Here is a 19,666-nt window from a genome sequence, read left to right on the forward strand (position 1 = left end):
GGGTACGCCTGGTAGCTAAGGCACCCAGTTATAGACAGTTCTCCCTCATCTGAGTCGTCTCACTCATCCGCATTCCTGCTACTTTGCCGATTATCACACCTTACTCCCATAGAAATGCAAATGTAGGCACCCCATGGAATAGAGAAAAATCAACGCCCATGTCTGTGTGTGTGTGCGTGCGTGCGTGCGTTGCTCACCCAAACTTGAGCGTGCGTGCGTCCCACTGCCAGAAGCAGATGGTGCCGTCAGCTCCGGTAGAGGACAGATAGCGCTTGGAGCCGCTGCACAGAGGAGAGAACTGAAAAACAAACACAAAACAACCTATTGGAGGTGACATATGTCCACAGCCAATCATCTCACAGCATTAGAAATTATTAATTGTTTAATTAATTAAACTGATTAATTAGGCCTGAACGCAAATCTGTGTCATTCACGTTAGATTTGAACCACTTTAACCATTATTTTATGCTGCAGATAGCCAGCTTGTAGATCTGCTATTTTTGTGAACATTAAGTGCAAGTCTTTGAATATTTTTGACCCGATTCTATAAATGTCTTCTTCTTCTAAATCAGTGGTTCTCAAACCTTTTCATGTCAAGGACCCCCAGAATTACATGTATTTGGACACCCGGAAGCAAATATTTGAGTTAGAAAAGTTTGCTTTTAAAAAGATATATATATATAAGACTTGCAACAAAAAAAGAATTAGATTTTTCAAAAATGTACCTGTGAGCTTGTAGATCTGCTATTTTACAATAGTTAAAGCATTGAATAATTCTAGGCCTAAATGGGTTAATTCATTGTTTAATGAATTAAGCTGATTAATAAATATATATAAAAACCAAGCAAGAAAACCAAGTTCAAGTTCATCCACACAAAGCATAAGAAACTATTATCCCAAACATGCATTTAGAAGTGAGTGAGATTGTCAAGTGAGCTAATCCATTCCATGATCCCTCCAACAAGTGGCACTCAGTTTAGACACACAATTACACTCCAAGGACCACAGTGGAAATAAGCACTCAAGCACTTTATGTTTTATCCTTTTGACGGATCTGCACATAAACACTGCGTAATGCATCGAGGCAGAAAGAAAAGGGAACATTTAAACACTCTCAAACAATATCCATTTGAACAGAATGTGCAAACTGTGGTTCCCAAACGTTTTAGGTCGAGACCCCAAACTAGAGAAATTTGCAGATATACAAGCTCACAACGCAGCTATTTTCACTAACATTTGTTTTCTAATTTATAGAATTTCTTCAATTTTTCAACTTATTTTTTCTCATGAAAATCTTATTTTTAATGTTTTGAAATAATAATTAAAAACAAAAAGGTAGGAAACCAAAAATTAAGGGACCCATAGAAATGTGTCTGCAACACACAAATAGGTCCCGACCGAGTGTTTGGGAACCAAAACACACACACACACACGCACGCACACACACACACACACACACACACACACACACGCACACGCACACGCACACACACACACACACACACACACACACACACACACCCGTGAGCACAACCCCTACCTGTAGCGAGGTGATAGAGGCTGCGTGTCCTTCCAGCACGGCCAGCGGAGCACATGTCTGTAAGCACCACACGCGGATGGTCTTGTCACAGGAGCCGGCAGCCAGCATGGTGTTCTCGTGGCTGACAGCCATGTCCGAGATCTCGGCGGCGTGGCCCCTCAGCGTGGCCAGGAGACGGCCCTCGTCCGTACCCCAGATCTTCACCAGGCAGTCATCCGAACCCTGCCAAGACACGAGGCGGCGGTCAGACTGTTAATAATATACTTCCCTATGTGCCTGTCTCTACTTCCTTGGAAGCTGTGGAAGAACAATTAAGAGTCAGTGCTCAGCTTTAACCCATTCAGGCCTGGAATTATTGAACGCTTTAACTATTGAAAAATAGCAGATATAGAAGCTCACAGCGCGGCACCGAGTGCCGCGCTGCGAGCTTCTAGATCTGCTATTTTTGAAAAATCTTGCTTTTTTTTTGAAAGTCTTTGATTATATCTTTTTAAACGCTAACATTTGTAACTCAAATGTTTGCTTCTGGGTGGTCCCTGGAACAACATGTTTTGAGATGGGGGTCTGTGGCCAAATACATGTAATTTGGGGGGAAAAGTTTGAGAACCACTGATTTAGAAGACATTTATGGAATCCGGTCAAAAATATTCTAAGACACAAATGTTTACGATTTTTCAAAAATAGCAGATCTACAAGCTCGCAGCGGGGCACTCGGTGCCCCGCTGTGAGCTTGTATATCTGCTATTTTTTAACAGTTAAAGCATACAATAATGGTTAAAGTGGTTCAAATCTAAAGTGGCACAGATTTGCTTTCAGGCCTAATCTGTAATACCAACTACAACTCGACCCAGAAATCTTGGTATAATCATGACATACAAGTGATATGCTTTAAAAATATAATAAATAATTGCTAAGCTATATATTCTGAGCATTGCTGTATAGAGTGTTTGTTCAGTGACAGGGGTCTACCATCTCTCCCGCTCTTTAATTAATAAACAGAACATATATTTTCAGGCTGGGATGCCAATGTCAGGAGAATGTACATTTTCAGCTTCAATTTGTTCCAGTTGCAACTTTTTCTCTGCTCTACTTCTTTTGTTGTTTGTTTCATCACTTCCAATTTCACCTGTTCTTCCTGTCTCCTGTGTAACAGATATCCCTTATACCCTCGTTCAGAATATATCAAGGAATAAAGTACCTATCCTATGCCTCAGCAGGATTTGGCCAAACTTTTCCAAGCATTCATCTTCAGTAGACTCACTTGACTACTGCAATGTGTATTTACGATCATCGCCACACTATTGAAATCAATCAGACAGCTGCAGTCGATTCAGAACACTGCTTCTCCAGTTCTTACTAATACTGTACCAAGAACGTGGATCATATCACTCTCAGTTCTCAGAGCTTTACACTGTCTGTTAAGGCAGTGGTTCTCAACCTGTGAGTCGGGACCGCCAAATTATTTTGGAGGGTCCCCAGATGATCAACCTAATGTGAAACATTGTTTTCTCACTCAACAGTGAACAAACCAACATAAGGTTTAAGTGTATAGAGGGGTATCTGCACATGACAATTGAAGGAATTTTTAATACATCTAAAATGACAAACTATACATTGGTCAAATTGTCAAATATTAGAGGCTGAAATTGCGAAAATAGCCGATCTACATGTTCACAACGCCTTGCGTTGCGAGGCGTTTTGAGCATGTAGATCTGCTATTTTCACAATAGAACAGTGTTTTACAAAATGTAATGCCTCAACTCTTAGGACTCGTCAAGGTGTGTGTGTGTGGGGGGGAGGGGGTCCCCAGTTAAAATTTGATTATTTTGGGGGTCGCGGCCTGAAAAGGTTGAGGACCACTGTGTTAAGGGACAAAATACTTTTCTGATCTTGTGCTGCATCAGGAAGTTTTATAGTCTGCAATAACTCTCAGTTCTTTTATGTCAAAGCCGAAAACCTTCCTGTGTCCTTTGTCTTTAGCTGAGGTTTTCATTCATTTCTCGTCATGCAATTTCATTTTATTCTATAGTGGGTTTTTCATTGTTTGACTTTAGAGTTGCCTTTTTGTTGAAATGTACGGTACTACTTTGTACTACAAAAAAAAAAGAAAGAAAAGAATAAAAACCATCACTGGTTTGTATTTACTCGTAAAGCACTTCTGCATGAATTGCAGTTGGAGAGTTGAACCTTATCACGACTCTCTCTCAGGATTGCTGATGCTACTGTCACTTTAACCTGATTATTATGAAAATACAAACTATCTGTACAGTGCCTTTCATACAAAGAGGGTAGCTCGAAGTGTACAAGTAGCTCGGCCAGATACAAATATAGAGAAACAGACATAGTAAAAATGTGCGTGGTCATTACAGTACTCAAGAGAAAGAGTGGAAAATATTAAATTAAGAAGGAGCGGCCCTTTACAGCTGAATGCATACAAGACACTGAAGACAGAAACTATTAATAATATCGACTGTAAAGAACAAGGAAAACAAGTGTGTGTACTGTATATAAACAGTACACACGTGTAGTTGGCAAGGTAACCAGTCCTTTTATCTGAACCCTAGCTCTTGTATGAGTCACATTCATTCATTCAAAAAACAATGAATAGCATGATTGCTATTTGCCAAGTGGTGTACATTTTACCTGCACTAACAAGGTTAAAAAAGGATAAGCTACAAACCTTTGCATCGCACAACACACTTTCCAACAACTTTCAAATGCACTCAATACACTCATAGTACATGAAGTAGAGTGTACATACTTAACACTCATACTTATGTTGAGTGTGAGACAGTATTTCCTTAAAATAATAAAAGGTACTCATTTTATTACAACTAGTAATAAAAAACAATTATCTTAGTCCACATCATATACAGTGGTATCACATATATTTATTATCTCCGCACGAAGAATTTGATAAAAATGACAATGAATGTTTCATCACAAGTCCATCTTTCAGCGTGAAACTGAAAACAAACTCATTGTCCAAGGTAATGCTGAGTCACCTCACCTCAGGAATCAACAAGAGGAAGGAACCAAGCCAGGCAACACAAACGGATCTGATCTGGTTAGGTCGGCAGCTAGTCACGACCATGTGATCCGATTACATCGTGGTGCCCAGTCTGTTAGCCATGAGTCGTGCCTAACTGCCTATAGCAGGGGTCTTCAACGTTTTCAGGCCAAGGACCCCTTAGTTGAGAGAGAGATGAAGCAGGGACCCCCACAACCTTTTCATAGATTCCATATAGTTTCATCGTTTGACAGCACAATCATCGTGTATTTTGGATTCATGTAAATTGGTGTTTCAGATATGTAACCACATGAACCGTCAATACTTAATAAACTTCACCTTTCACTCTGTACTTAGTATGCTCTTTTCCCGCAGCGCTCTACACCAAACCTCTTTGCCGAAAATAGCCGATATACAAGCTCACAGCGTCTCGCAGCACGAGGCGTTGTGAGCTTGTCGATCTGCTATTTTTGGCTTAAGTTCTCAGAATTTGGACACTAGGGTTCAAGTGATTAATATAAAAAAGGAGAAAAGGTTTCTATCACACAACGATTTGGAGGACCCCCTAGGGGTCCCGGACCCCTCGTTGAAGACCCCTGGCCTATAGGCATGGCATCCATGTTTTTCATGCTGATTATTACCATGAGAATTGTTGAGAAACGGTAGCAAATGTCTACAGGCCATCGTTGCAGCAGCACCACTGACCTAATAAACCATCTGATTTTCACAGAGCACTTGGCACTCTCTCCAGCCAGAAGGCAGGTTTGAAAGGCTACGCTCTCTCCCGTTAAAACACATTATCAGAGGGCATCTCCCTTGTCATCTATTATAATAGACAAATAAGACTTAAAAACAGCAGTACTCCTTTGAATAAATCGCAACCTTCCACCCACTGCTTTAACACCACAACAGAGGTGACTCAACAATTTATTTGTATTGTTTTGGACCAAGGGAAAAAAAACTGGTGTTCATTTCAGGGAGAGAGAAGAGTCCACACTACTTTGTTAATTGCATTTAACATATTATGGTAAAACAAAAACAAAAATGAAAGCCCCACTCGAATGATTCAGGATCTCTGGAGGATCTAAAAAAATATAATAACATAGTATGCACACTGTTAGAATTGCTCCCACTGGCCTGAGCTGGCGCAGCGGTATAGGCACCTAGGCTCAGCGTAGCCTGACAGCGTGTCGCAGGTTTGAGTCCCGATCCAGTGTGTAAAGAACTTGAAAGTCCTGGGTGATCAAAACATTGATCTTGCAGTAGACATTGTGGGAGCAAGCCTCACACAGACTCTATTATTATTTTCAGATGTATTTTCTTTTTTTATAGGTTTGTCCTGTTCATGGTTACCAGAGTGGATCTGCATGCTCTAGTTCAGGGGTTTTCAAAGTGGGTGACAGGGCATCCTGGGGTGCCGTGACGGCAGTCCAGGGGTGCCGCGAGATAATTTGATAATATTTGGAATTTATTTGGACACTTGAAAAAATATTTAGTATCATTTTAAACTTGAAGTACAAAGTTATTTTCAGTCAGTTCTTACCAAAATTATCTCAAATAGTTGTGTTTTCCTCGCAACATAATCACTAAAATATCGTCATTGTCGGGCAGAAACCTTGTATCTCCAAGTTTCAAATGTGTACGTCTTTTGGTAAAGCAAAGCCCTGCTTCATCATACAAGGCTGTCGCACAAAACTAGTGAAAACAGCCGATCTACAAACACACAACGCCTCGCGATGCGAGGCGTTGTGTGCTTGTAGATCTGCTGTTTTCACTAGTTTAGTACATTTTATAGATGATAAATACAAAACGAACGGTTTTGGACATACAAGGTTTCCACCCGACAACGACGATATGCTATAAATATAAGGTGCTGGGAGTGAAAATTATAGGGTGCCTCGGATTAAAAAAACTAGCCTACAGCCCCCTGCGGGGGCCTGGCCCCTTTGTGTATGTGTGCCTGTTAGTCCCCCTTGGTGTGAAGCAGACAGACTGTGATGTTGCTCTCTCTGGAACTGCCCCCGGACTGGGAGTGCGCTGCTTGGTGACGCCCATTTGTGATGTAAATCGCATCACAGGACAGCCGCCTACAGGCCAAAATTTGGGAAAATATTTTAAACATTTGGGGATTATGAGAAGTAGAGACACGTCTGAAGGTGATAAAGTTGATGTTGGGCAAGGTACATGCGTTATTGATTTTTGTATTATGTTTTTTAGACAATTGAGCAACTGCTGAACGTGGAGTTACAGATGGACCAAGGGACCAACCAGCATACACACTATTTTTTGGGGTGATTCTAATTAGGTTGTGGGATAGACAAAAAAGTTTGGGAAGCCCTGCTCTAGTCTACGTTTCCAACTCAGGATCTTGAGAAAACATGACCTTCACGTGCACACTTTAAGATCTTCCCAGTGCATCACTGGATGTTGTGAAGTACAACCAATCCATATACCCAGCTAGCTTAATTTGTGCCACACAAGAATGACTTTGATAATGAACTTTCAGCCATATAACTAAAGTCATGGCCAGCAGATCAATTGCACTGTTTGCCAATCAATAGTCCAAACACGCTTTGATGCACTTCCTCATTGATCAAGACATGATCGCTACATGTCGGCCGCTGAATACTTAGGCCAATCATGAAATCAATAATCAAGGGTGAGAGAGAGAGGCAGAGAGACAGAATGAGCTGTGTTGAAATGAGTTTAAACACAAATGCCACGTAGTGGAATTGCAAGACCTCTTCTTATTACTATGGAGTATGCATTCCTCAATACCTGTCCATATCATTGCAAGACCTCTTCTTATTAGTATGGAGTATGCATTCCTCAATACCTGTCCATATCATATGGACAAGTCCATGATCGGGACGAGTAAGGTATACATGCAAATCAAATCAAAACACACATACATACAGTACACGAGCACATATGTACAAGAGTACACACACACACACACACACACACACACACACACACACACACACACACACACATACATACATACATACATCAGTTCCATTCCATAAAGGGAATTTTAGTTATTTTTCCTGCACAGCAAAGGGGGGGAAATGAAAAGTAAGTAAGTAAGTAAGTAAACTTTATTTATATAGCACTTCTCACAGAGAAAACTCACAAAGTGCTTTAACATACAATAAGAATACAACAATGAAAGTTACTATACAATAGAAATCAACACAAAACAGACATAATACAAGAAGAAAAAATAAAATAAATCAATACTCAAAGTCAGCAAAAGCGTTCCTAAACAGAAGGGTTTTTAGTTTGTTCTTAAAGATACCCACAGACGCTGCAGCTCTCAGATCCTGAGGAAGGGCATTCCAGAGACTGGGAGCAACAGCCTGGAAGGCTCTGTCACCTTTAGTGACATAGGTGGTATGAGGGACGGTCAGTAGACCTTGGTTGGCTGACCTCAGGGTCCTACTAGGCTCGTACCAATCAAGCAAGTCAGTTAAATAAGCTGGTGCTTGACCATGCAGGGCTCTGTAAGTTAAAACCAGGACCTTAAACCGAATCCTGAACACAATTGGAAGCCAATGCAGGGAGGCAAGGACTGGGGTTATGTGACATCTACGGCTGGACCTGGTTAACAATCTGGCTGCAGCATTTTGAATTAATTGAAGGCGGTCTGTGGATGCTTTACTGAGGCAGGTGAAAAGTGAGTTGCAATAATCCAAACGAGAGGATACAAAAGCATGGATGATCTGTTCTAACTCACTGTGTGAAATGATGGACCTGAGCTTGGCTATGTTTCTGAGGTGGTAAAAGCATGTGCGAGTTACTGATTTTATGTGTGTGTCAAGGTGCATAGTTTTATCAAACATAACTCCAAGGTTCCTAAGGCTGGGGCGGACATTACTTTTGAGAGACCCAAGACAGTCGGCCACCTTAGCAGTGATACTGTCAGAGGCGACAATTAGGACTTCCGTTTTAGCCTCATTGAGTTGCAGGAAGTTGTTTGCCAACCAGTCCTTAATAGCAGACAAACACTCCTGTAAAACATTAAAATTTAAGATAAAATCATCATGATTGCCAGACACATACTCCATAAACACGTCCAAAAATAACAAAATATATAAATAAAAGTGATCTTGTGATGAAAAGAGATGGAGAGAAGATAAAAAACAACAACTGGTGAAGCAATGGGTGGGAGGAGAGAAGAGCAAGTGAGAGCGAGAGTGAATGTGAATTCTGGCTCTGTGCCAGTGCCTAAGAGGAAACATTTTCTTCATTTATGATGAGAAATAGAGAGAAGGCGAGAGAGTGAAGGAGAAAAAGACAAAACGGGAGGGAGGGAGGGACAGAGGGGGGGGGGTTGAAGCAAAGGAGAGGTGAAACAGGACAAAAGGGAGAGGAGAATGCATCAATTGTAAGAACAGGAAAGAGAGAGGTAGAGGAGAGAAAGAGAGATCGAGAGACAGAGAGACAGACAATCCTTCAAATTCCCCTTCCTCCCTCCCTCCCAGCAGCCAGCCATTTTTAGAGATTTAAGAAGAGAACGCTGAAAATGGAGCGGAGCGTGTCAGCAGCCGGCGTTTGAATAACGGCATCAAAAGCACGAGCAAACTCACAGACTGTATACCAACCAAGTAGGTCAATAGTTAACAGAATATGACAATGCAGCACCGGCAACCGCTCCGTGAACTTAACGGATGCAACCGGGGTCAAAGGACAGTCAGGGGACAAGCGGTTAATAATTGATTGTCATTGTAAGCATTTATAGCTCAGTGGTTCTCAAACGTTTTCATGTCAAAGGACCCCCAAATGAATATGTATTTGGCTGCGCACCCCCTTCTGAAAATATCATGTAACAGGGTCGCCTGTAATATTTGTTTTGTAAAAAAAAAAAACGCACAACGTGTCACACCACAACGCGTTGTGAGCTTGTTGATCAGCTATTTTCATATACCAGGTAAAGTATATAGAGTTAAGGGGGTTAAACACATTTTGATGGGGACCCCATGGAGTCTCGAAAAGGGGGGGACCCCACTTTTAGAACGAGTGATTTAGCTGATCCAGGGTTCTTATCCAGGGGGCGATGTGAGCAAGTACGCAGGATTCACCGTCTTGTCTGTTGAGGGAATTGAACCCAGGGTTCCCACACATCTTTACCAATTAATTTCCAAAACTTTTCCAGAATATTTAACCCGATTTCCAGGACTGTATAACAATAATTCAGCTCAATAACGAGTCACTTACTCCTATGCGCAATGCCCAAAGACAGGTAGTGTATGGCAGTGGTTCTCAACCTTTTCTGGCCGTGACCCACCAAATAATCATATTTGAACTGGGGACCCGGGCACCCTGACGAGCACTAAGGCCGGCTTTACACTGCCACTAAAATCTAGCCTGAATCAGATCTGAGTCACATCAAAAGTGGAATCCGATTTTTTATAGTTTTAATAGTCTAAATCCAGACAGGTCACATAAATGTCACATGAAATCCGATTTTGAAAAACCACATCCAGAGGTGGTTTCAAATCCGATCCATATCGGATCTGAGGACATCTGACCCAGTCTGAAAGCAGCAACCACATCCACCCCATAGAGTTATACGCAAGTCACATGCAAGTCACATCAAACTGACCAAACGTCACTTGCTGCGCGACCCGAGCGCGGACGTCATTACAGAGCGCGTTATGATGGGCAATCCCGTTCATTTCAGTGAACGGATCATTTCGTTCACGGTAATGATCCGTTCAAAGGATTTGTTCAAATGATTCGTTCATAGCGCGATCGTCCCGTGAAAAACACAATCACGGGAGCGTTTTACGTCGCGAGTACAGCCCGTCGTTGCGTCCTGTCTGCCGGCCGGGGCTATTAGGGGGAGGGGCGGGGGAGTGAACGAAAGTGTGAACGACCCATTTCAGGGATTTGAACGAATCGTTCACGAGTCATGCTAATGATTTGATTCTTTATGAACGAATCACTCATGAACGACACATCACTTTAATGATTACAGCGCATATTACAGTTCCCTGAGCACATGAGAAAAACAAGAGGAGAGAGAAAACACGTGAGCTAAATAGATAAAACCAGAGAGAAGAGCGAAACACAAGAGTAAAGAAAAGAAGAGAGGAAAAACAATAATGTAATGTGTGTTTGTTTTTGTTGTTGTCGCTTGTCTGTTATGCCGCATTTCCTGAGCATAACGTAACGTCATGACGCCGACGTCGTTACCATGGTAACCAAAGCAGATATGTAGACGCAGGGCAGCTTTGGGCTGCTGCTGTTAAAATCAGTCAGAACGCACAGATCCGATCTGGTCACTTGCAAATGCAGTGTGAAAAGTCGGGCCAAAAGATCAGATTTGAGAACCAAATTGGATTTGGGCTGGATTTGACTGCAGTCTATATCCGGCCTAACCTGACTTTCGTCAGATGGTGGCAGTAGTGCGTAGGCTACTTTACCATCTGAGTTTTCTCGGTGAGAGTTGATAACACTCGTAAAGCCCCGGGCCGGACCAATCAGCGGCAGCTACGGGCGGGCTCTGAGTCTGATTGCAGACCACGTGGAAACCCAGGAGGCGGATTCTGGGTTGAACGTCACGCAGACAGGCCAATATGAGTGGTTGGAGACTGGAGTTGGCACTCCCAGACTGTGATAGACAGACGGCCCCATCCAATCACCTGCTAAATCATTTCAAAAAATGGCCCGCCCCTTACATCGAGTCTGCCGGAGCAATCCCAGATGGATAGTAAGCAGAGCAATACGCACTGCTGCTATCATCTGGCGCAAGTCAGGTTATATCCGGCCTAAGAGTAGAGGAATTTTGTATACCACAGTTTTATTGTGAAAATAGCCGATCTACATGCTCACAGCGCCTCGCAACAGATCTGCTATTTTCAAAATTTAGGCCTCTAATATTTGACAATTTGGCCTATGTTTAATTTGTCATTTCAGAGGTATTAACAAAATCAATAACCAAAGACAATGCATAGCTATTTTTCCAGGACCTTCCCAGACCCTTGATCAATTCCAAAACTTATATTTTCTAATTTCAAAATATTTCCAGGAATGTCATGACCGTGGGAACTCTGTGAACCTTTGCAACACGTGACCTACTAGTTGCTGTACTAACGAATAACGATTAGGCCAACCTGCCATAAATGTGCCGTTTCACCAGAGTACGACCCACGGCCATCAACATTACAGATCCTGTCATGCTCAGGTCTGTCACAATTATGACATAATCGTCTAATCACAATTATTTGAGATAGATATTATTAATTGCAGTTATTTTCCATAGTTGTCATAAATGTTTCCATGTTGAACAATGTTCATAAATGTTCAAACATTTTCCTAAAATAGGGGAAATAGGCGATCTGCAAGCTCTTGTAGATCTGCTATTTCCGCTATCTAAAGAAAATAAAAGTACAATTATATGTCATATCTGCCCTGTGGAATTCTTGCTTATGAAGCCTAGATAAAAGCCAAAGAGAAATGTATTATTTTATTTATATGTTCCAATGTCCAAAGCTAAAAACACATCGCTAATCGCAATTATTTGTATGACAATTAATCATCCAGTAAAATGTCACGATCGTAACAGCCCTAGTACTGCTAACAATGTGTATTACGAGCACCACTGGCCCTTGGTGGCATTCATGTCATACTTTACCTACTGACCTATATACAGTAGGAAGAACCCCATTAGAACCACGTTCACCTTTCACCAAGTATAATTAACTGTACATTCAGGAACTGGTGACATTGGTTTGTAACCCGTTTGAAACTCACTCAATAGCATCAGAGCATTACAGAGAGCATTCTTCTCTTTAAGCTAAAGCTCCACGCAGTGTGATGTCCTTGGTCTCTGGGACTATTCATAGTCTTGGCACGCATGCTTTGCTTAGTAATGCCATACATTACTACTAGCTCAAAACCTCCTGTGATAATCCTTTCATTTGCTACAGTATTTTCTTATTTAAAAGATAAAGCACCCTACAAAACCCCAAAACACTGCTTAGTGCCTAAAAAAAAAAAAAAAAAAAAAGCATTTACAAAAGAGTAACTAACCTCCTAAAGCAACTACTAATAAACTACTAACTTTATAGGACTGATTAGCTTGCACAGCAATGAAAAACAGGTGATGTAACTAAACGACTGGTATAATTTGCAACCAAATTAAAAAGGTGAAGGTGAATTAAGCCACATATGAAAGGAAAATGTACCACATGACAAGGTGATGTAAGGCAGGGTAACAGCAGGCCACACGAAGACTAAGAGAGAGAGAGAGCGGCAAAGGGAGAAAGAGAGAGAGAGAGACAGAGAGAGAGAGGGAGAGAGCGGCAAAGGGAGAAAGAGAGAGAGAGAGGGAGAGAGAGAGAGGGAGAGAGAGAGAGGGAGAGAGCGGCAAAGGGAGAAAGAGAGAGAGAGAGACAGAGAGAGAGAGGGAGAGAGCGGCAAAGGGAGAAAGAGAGAGAGAGAGGGAGAGAGAGGGAGAGGGAGAGAGACAACGCTGCTAACCCTGCGCAATGTGACACTGCAAGAGGCATTTCAAACTCACATTGATGATGTCATGGTCTGTATAATGACAGCGCAACCACAATACAAAACAACATACCATGCGGTCATGGACACATCCACATTGTGCGCGTGCATGCACGCACACACGCACACAGGGTAATTCCCAATGCCCAGCTTGCCCATTACTTTCTGTATTACTACCACACACACATCTGCATGGCGCTTAAGGCCAAATTTGCACACAACAAGTATGCATAAACACAAACCACACATAGCCATGTGCATACACACATAATAGACACACACACACGCGCGCGCACGCACGCACGCACGCACGCACGCACGCACGCACGCACGCACGCACGCACGCACGCACGCACGCACGCACGCACACACACACACACACACACACACACACACACACACACACACACACACACACACACACACACACACACACACACACACACACACACACACACACTCAAGCAGGCACCCAAGCTCATGCTCAAAACATTTCCTGGCACATGCTGTCATGGATCACACTCATACTCACACATCTGTCTGTAACTTTATGCCAATTTAAAAAACGATTGTACCCAACACACACACATGCACGCACACACACATGCATGCGCACACACACACACACACACACACACACACACACACACACACACACACACACACACACACACACACACACACACACACACACACACACAAGAATGCACACACAGGTAAACACACACGATATGATTACAATGACATAAAAAATATGGTGAAGCAGCTTTCTGCTTCTACGGACCGACAGCTTGGAATAAACTCCCACTACACCTAAGACAGGCAGCCTCTGTGGATAGCTTTAAAGCACAGCTCAAGACCTATTTCTTTACTCTTGCTTTTAGCAGACATTTTAAATCCCTTTAAATGCTATTGACGTCCACACTATTCTGAAATTGTTCTTCAATGTTTTATGTTTTTATTTTTCTGCTTTATTGTATTCATGTGTATTTTTTTCTGTTAAGCGCTTCATTTTCTGCTCTGTAAATTTTTCTCTGCATTTCATGTCACAAATAAGATCACACTCACAAATAGGATCACACAGACACGCCACACACACACACTCACACAAATAAGGTTGCAACAGTTAATCCCACAAATTGATTAAAGGAGCTATAGTCAACTTTTTCTTAAAAAACGGATGCTAAAATAAAACTAATGTTTCGAAAATATTTTATAAAAAAATAAGCTTCATATATGTGTTTCTATTCAAAAATGACCACAAAAAGCGTAAAATAACGATAAAATAATAATTTTGGCCGTTGTCAGACTAGATTAGGATGTAAACAAAGTGTCGGCCCTACAATGAAAAAGTTGACTATAGCTCCTTTAAATCGATAGGCCTAATTATAGTGTCTTTTTATTATAGTGTGAAAAAAGGTTTAGCTGATATACATAATCGATAGAATAATTGCTGAGAAAATAATTAACGGTTGCAGCCCTACACACACACATACACACACACACACACACACACACACACACACACACACACACACACACACACACACACACACACACACACACACACACACACACACAGTGTTGAGCCTTACAGTGAAGATGCGGCGCCCGGTGCGGTCAAAGGTCACACAGTACACAGACGAGAGGTGTCCCAGAATCCTCTTGTGCATCTTCATGTGCTGGTAGACGGCCGTGGGGAGCAGCTGGCGAAGGCGGTACGAACCGTTCAACCGACGCCCATAGCCTGTCTCCACTGGATAGGATAAAACACATACACACACACTCACACACAATGACCAATGAACTGTATTCCTGGTCTTGGGTAGGGCATTCACCAAATATTCGACTACCTGTATTCGAATATTAGAATATCAAAGTCACTATTCGACGTTGTTCACCGAAGTCGAATATTCGCTTATTTTACATTTTTTATAGTTTTGTCTTTAAAAATATATATATATTTCTTCATGGTTTATAAAGCTTGGCTTGATAGGAAGTCATAAGAACCCTGACAAGCACTTGGAATTGTAGGTATTACATTTAACACAATTAGTGCCTCTTAATCTGAAAGTTGCTTGGTGCCTCGGTGCCACGCCGTTTCCTCCATAGGCCGCCGCTATTATTTTGAAGGGCTGGAAGGGGTTTGTTTTTGTTTTTTTGGATTATCACTTGACGGCAACGATTACGTCATCTAGTCACATGACAGTGTGGGCCCACAAGAGAACATGGCTGCGCCCACCTTTTGTGTACAGTATGGAAGAGTGGAGACCATCCTTTGTATAAGAATGTCCCTTTTGGAGAAAATGAAGTCTATTTATGGGCCTCTCAATGGATTTACTATGGAGGACGTTAACTTCGCGTGCACGCCCGACGTGCGTTGTAAACAAATCGCGGACATTGCCGATGCGGGCGGGACCGGAGCGACGTACAGTAAGTAATAATATCTTTACTGTATATACAGTAAGATTCACAGTCCTCACCGTCAACGGCGCCATGGTATTAACCCTTTCAATGACGGTGAGCGCCGTCAACAGCAGCAGAACAGTTAATGTGACTCGGTTCCGCAGATAAATATTGTGAAAATAGCAGATCTACATGCTCACAAGCATGTAGATCGGCTATTTTCACAATGTTCGCCTCTTGCTTACTTAATATTTGACAGTTTGGTCAGTTTGGCCAGTCCAGTAGAATATTCGACTATTCGAATACTTTGAGGTCGAATAATTCGAATACTAAAAATCACTATTCGTGAATGCCCTAGTCTGGGGATATAACAGTTGTAACACAAAATAAAATCATGGAAAAATCTATTTTATGCCAACTGCCGGCAATGAACTCTGGCAACCAGAATAACGGTTTCCATCACAGACCCAAGCGGGGGCTGAGCCTCACCTATTATTTATCACTGCCAGTAACGTCCAGCACCCAGTTCATTACTCCGCTCAGTTACAGCCATCCAAGAACGCTAAACAAGAATATACAAATGCTGCTTTCTGCCCAACCTTGATTAAGCTCTTTCAACCTGATGATATGTAGCCTTATGACAAACAGCCTAATGACTCAAAATGTATCTTTTACACATATATGTGTGTTTAAGCAATAACTATACTGTAATTGTAATATACCAACTGTCCATATTGATCATGTTTATGTTTAAAAGGTTAAAAGGTACACCATCATCAATGACTATCAATCATCATCATCATCAATGCAAGATTACATCATCCTTTGAGCCAACTCTACTCTCGCTTTTCTCCAGGCGCCCGTAGGGCAGGAGAGTTGTTGGTTTTTTCTTACCGATGTTGGGTGGACTCCCGTAGATGACTGGCGGCTCTGGGGGTCGACCACAGTGCAGCGCGGCCAATGCTGTTCCCTTCCAAATGACATGCTTGCAGCCTGCAGGGATACATATGGTTATGGTATGATATGATATGGTTAACACAAACTGGTGGTGGGGAAAACTTTCATTTCAGTGAACGAACATTTTAGTTCACGTTCACGTCTATGATCCGTTAAGTGGAAAACAACTCGACCGCACCAGCGCTGCTGTCTGTCTATCGCGGGAACAGCCCACCCTCCCGCCCTGTGCACAGGGGGAGGAGGCGGGGGCATGAATAACAAGAATTGACACAGTCAATATATAAGCTGGTGAAATGGTGGGTTAAAAAGGCCGGGACTTGGAACAGTCTATGTACAATGAGTGAGGGCCGAACAAAGCAATAATAAGAAATATAAGACAGGTAATGTTGAGTAGTGTAAGGTAGGCTACATTCCTTGATCTGTCCTTCTGCAAATGGGGGAGCCGAATAATATTTGAGCCGACGCGTCCACTGTCTGAACGTACCCTATTTCCGCTCTCACTAGTGGTGGGAAGAATCGTTAATTTCCGTGACTCACACCTAAGTCACAATTTTATATATGTGTGTGTGTGCGTGCGTGCGTGCGTGCGTGCGTGTGTGTTTGTGTGTTTTCGGATGTTTTTTGCTAACGTAATGCTGTAATGCTTTTAAACACATTTGTATTTGTTGCCATTTCGGCATCAATGCCTGTCGGCGTCGCGGGTTTGATTCCCGATCCGGGTGACCTTTGCCGCGTGTCACTCCCTATCTCTCCCCCATTTCCTGTCAGTCTACTGTCCTATCCAATAAAGGCAAAAAGCCAATTTTTTCAGGTGACTCATATACCCTCCTAATATGTGAGCAGGCCGTGTTTTTTCAATAACCTTTTTCATTTATTTGTAATAATTATTTGGGAAAATGGAAAAAATTAAATACAAACAAATAATTATTAAAAATAAATGAAAAAAGTTATTGAAAAAACCCGGCCTGCTCACATATTAGGAGGGTATTATGAGTCACCAGAAAAAATTATGGGTGTTTTTAATGAATCCATCATGGTTAAAATGAAGTTTGAAGTTACAATGGGTGTGTGTGGGGAGAGGCCCTGGGCCTGGAGGGCCTGGTAACATTTACATCAAATATCTAAATATTCAATCAAGCTAATTAAAAACTGTTCAGGGTGTTCATAAAAGCCTGATTAGATGATAAGATTACCAAAAGTTTTTTTGAAAGTGAAATACCCCTTTAAACACATACATTACATGACTATGTTAAGGGCCTTTTTACTGTTTATTTATATTCGACGATAACTCATGGAGCCCCCTGGGTGTTTCTGTTTGAGAGATTGAGAGGCCCCAAATGGATATATTTGGGCCCCTCAAAATGTTAAATATAAATAAACTGTATACAAACTATGTGTGCCATCTTTAAGAAGCCCCAGTAAACCCTGTGAAAGTATTTCAAGTTAAACATCATGTCATTAAATGTCATGTTAAGGCCCTTTTTACCCTTCTTTTATATTGATCTCATCCCGGGCCCCACTTCAAACTGTCTGGGGCCCCCAAAATGAAATGGAATTGATACACATATATTATATGTATGTATAAATATGGGGGGCCTCAAAACTTTTTAAAATATAAATATATACACACTTTAGAAATAATGTATCCATTCCCTGCATCGATCCTTCTTAAAGTTAAAGTAATGTACGTGGCATCACAGAACAGACACAAAAGAACTGCTTGGGTAATCAGGACCATTGTTCTCTGGTCACACCTTTGAGAACCACGCTCTTTTCAGATTCTAATGAGCTAATGTTAACCCTCACCCTCACTTCAACTGTTCTCTGTCTCACAGTTGAGAGCTCAACTGGGGCCCCCTGATGGCCATGTTAGTTAAAAAAATAAAAAAATAATAATCTCATGAGGCCCCCAGGCTGTGAGGGGGCCCCAGGCGGCTGCCTATTTTGCCTGTATGGACTGCACGGCCCTGCTCCACTACATCTCGGATCCAATTATTGTACTTTTACTCCACTACATTTATTTGAAAACTTTAGTTACTAGTTACTTTGCAGATATAAATTATAATATTATAAAACATACATAAACCACTTAAGCCCTATTTTATACCTTGGCTGTTTGAAAATAGCCGATCTACAAGCTCACAACGCGTCGCATCGCGACACGTTGGACATTTACTTGACATTTACTTGTAACGTAGTACATCTACAGTGCAGTATTGATAGTTTTACTTAAGTATAAAATGTGAGTACTTTTTCCACCACTGGTTAATAGGCCTCGCTCTTTTCTTCTGTTTTATTTATCATACAAGGCTAGCCAGCTGCCTATTTGCTAATGTTTACTTTTCTAGCAGTTCTTTCCCCCATAGTCTGGAAGAGCTCCTGGGGTAAACTGTTAATGTTTACTTTTCTAGCCGTTCTTTCCCCCATAGTCTGGAGGAGTGCTCCCTGTCCTGCCATTGGCCATAATGCAGTTCTTTCCCCCATTGTCTGGAGGGGCGCTTCTGGGGTAAACTGCCCTGCAATTGGCCCTTATATTATCCAATCCTGACACTAGCTTGGTTACCATGTGACATGGACAGCCTATCAACAATAGGTAGTCAAGAGGTAGCTCATCTAAATGACCGAAACATAGAGCTGGTTTCCACCAGCTAAAAACGTGAATGTAACAGTTTGAGGAAGTGAACTAGTAGTTTGTTCCGGTTCACAGCAATAAACTAGTTATTTTGCACAAATCGATCATGAATGACCCATTTTCTCCAAAGTTATTCTAACAATGACTTTTTCTATTAATTAAATAATGAAGCGTGTTTTTATATATTACAACATTTACAGTATATAATTTAATCAATTAACCACTTAGCCCCATTTCATACTTTAATGGTGTTGGTGCAAATGCTGTAGAAAATAGCTGATCTACAAGCTCACAACGTGTCACATCGCAACACGTTGTGAGCTTGTAGATCCGCCATTTTTACTTGGAACGTTTTTGAAAGATTTTGTCTATAATGACATTGATGCCAAAAAGGAGATCAACTAAATTAATCGATTATTTTATCAGATTATTGATAATTGTTTTAGCTAGGATTACTCTGCCTTTTTTGTGAGTAACACAAGACTCTACACACAAACACCTAAATAACAATACTGTACCATACCACCACCATATGATTGAAAACACAATGTCTATTAACACCCATTTAGGCCTAGAATTATTGAATGCTTTAACCAGTGAAAAATAG

The 19,666-nt window shown here is 41.6% G+C and overlaps 1 protein-coding gene across 1 annotated transcript in view; it reads right to left on the reverse strand.

Moving 5' to 3' along the window:
• The window catches only part of phip (PHIP subunit of CUL4-Ring ligase complex), a 77,666-nt gene that overhangs the window by 50,962 nt on the left and 7,038 nt on the right, over window positions 1–19,666 (reverse strand). Inside the window, exons 6-9 of the mRNA XM_080744879.1 lie at window positions 16,365–16,463; window positions 14,660–14,820; window positions 1,541–1,762; window positions 198–298 (exon numbers count right to left, since the gene is read on the reverse strand). Coding sequence (XP_080601005.1) covers window positions 198–298; window positions 1,541–1,762; window positions 14,660–14,820; window positions 16,365–16,463 — 583 coding nt within the window. The remainder of the gene's footprint in view (window positions 1–197; window positions 299–1,540; window positions 1,763–14,659; window positions 14,821–16,364; window positions 16,464–19,666) is intronic.

This window comes from Nannobrachium achirus, assembly GCF_963921795.1.
Source record: "Nannobrachium achirus genome assembly, chromosome: 16".
NCBI classification, from domain to species: domain Eukaryota; kingdom Metazoa; phylum Chordata; class Actinopteri; order Myctophiformes; family Myctophidae; genus Nannobrachium; species Nannobrachium achirus.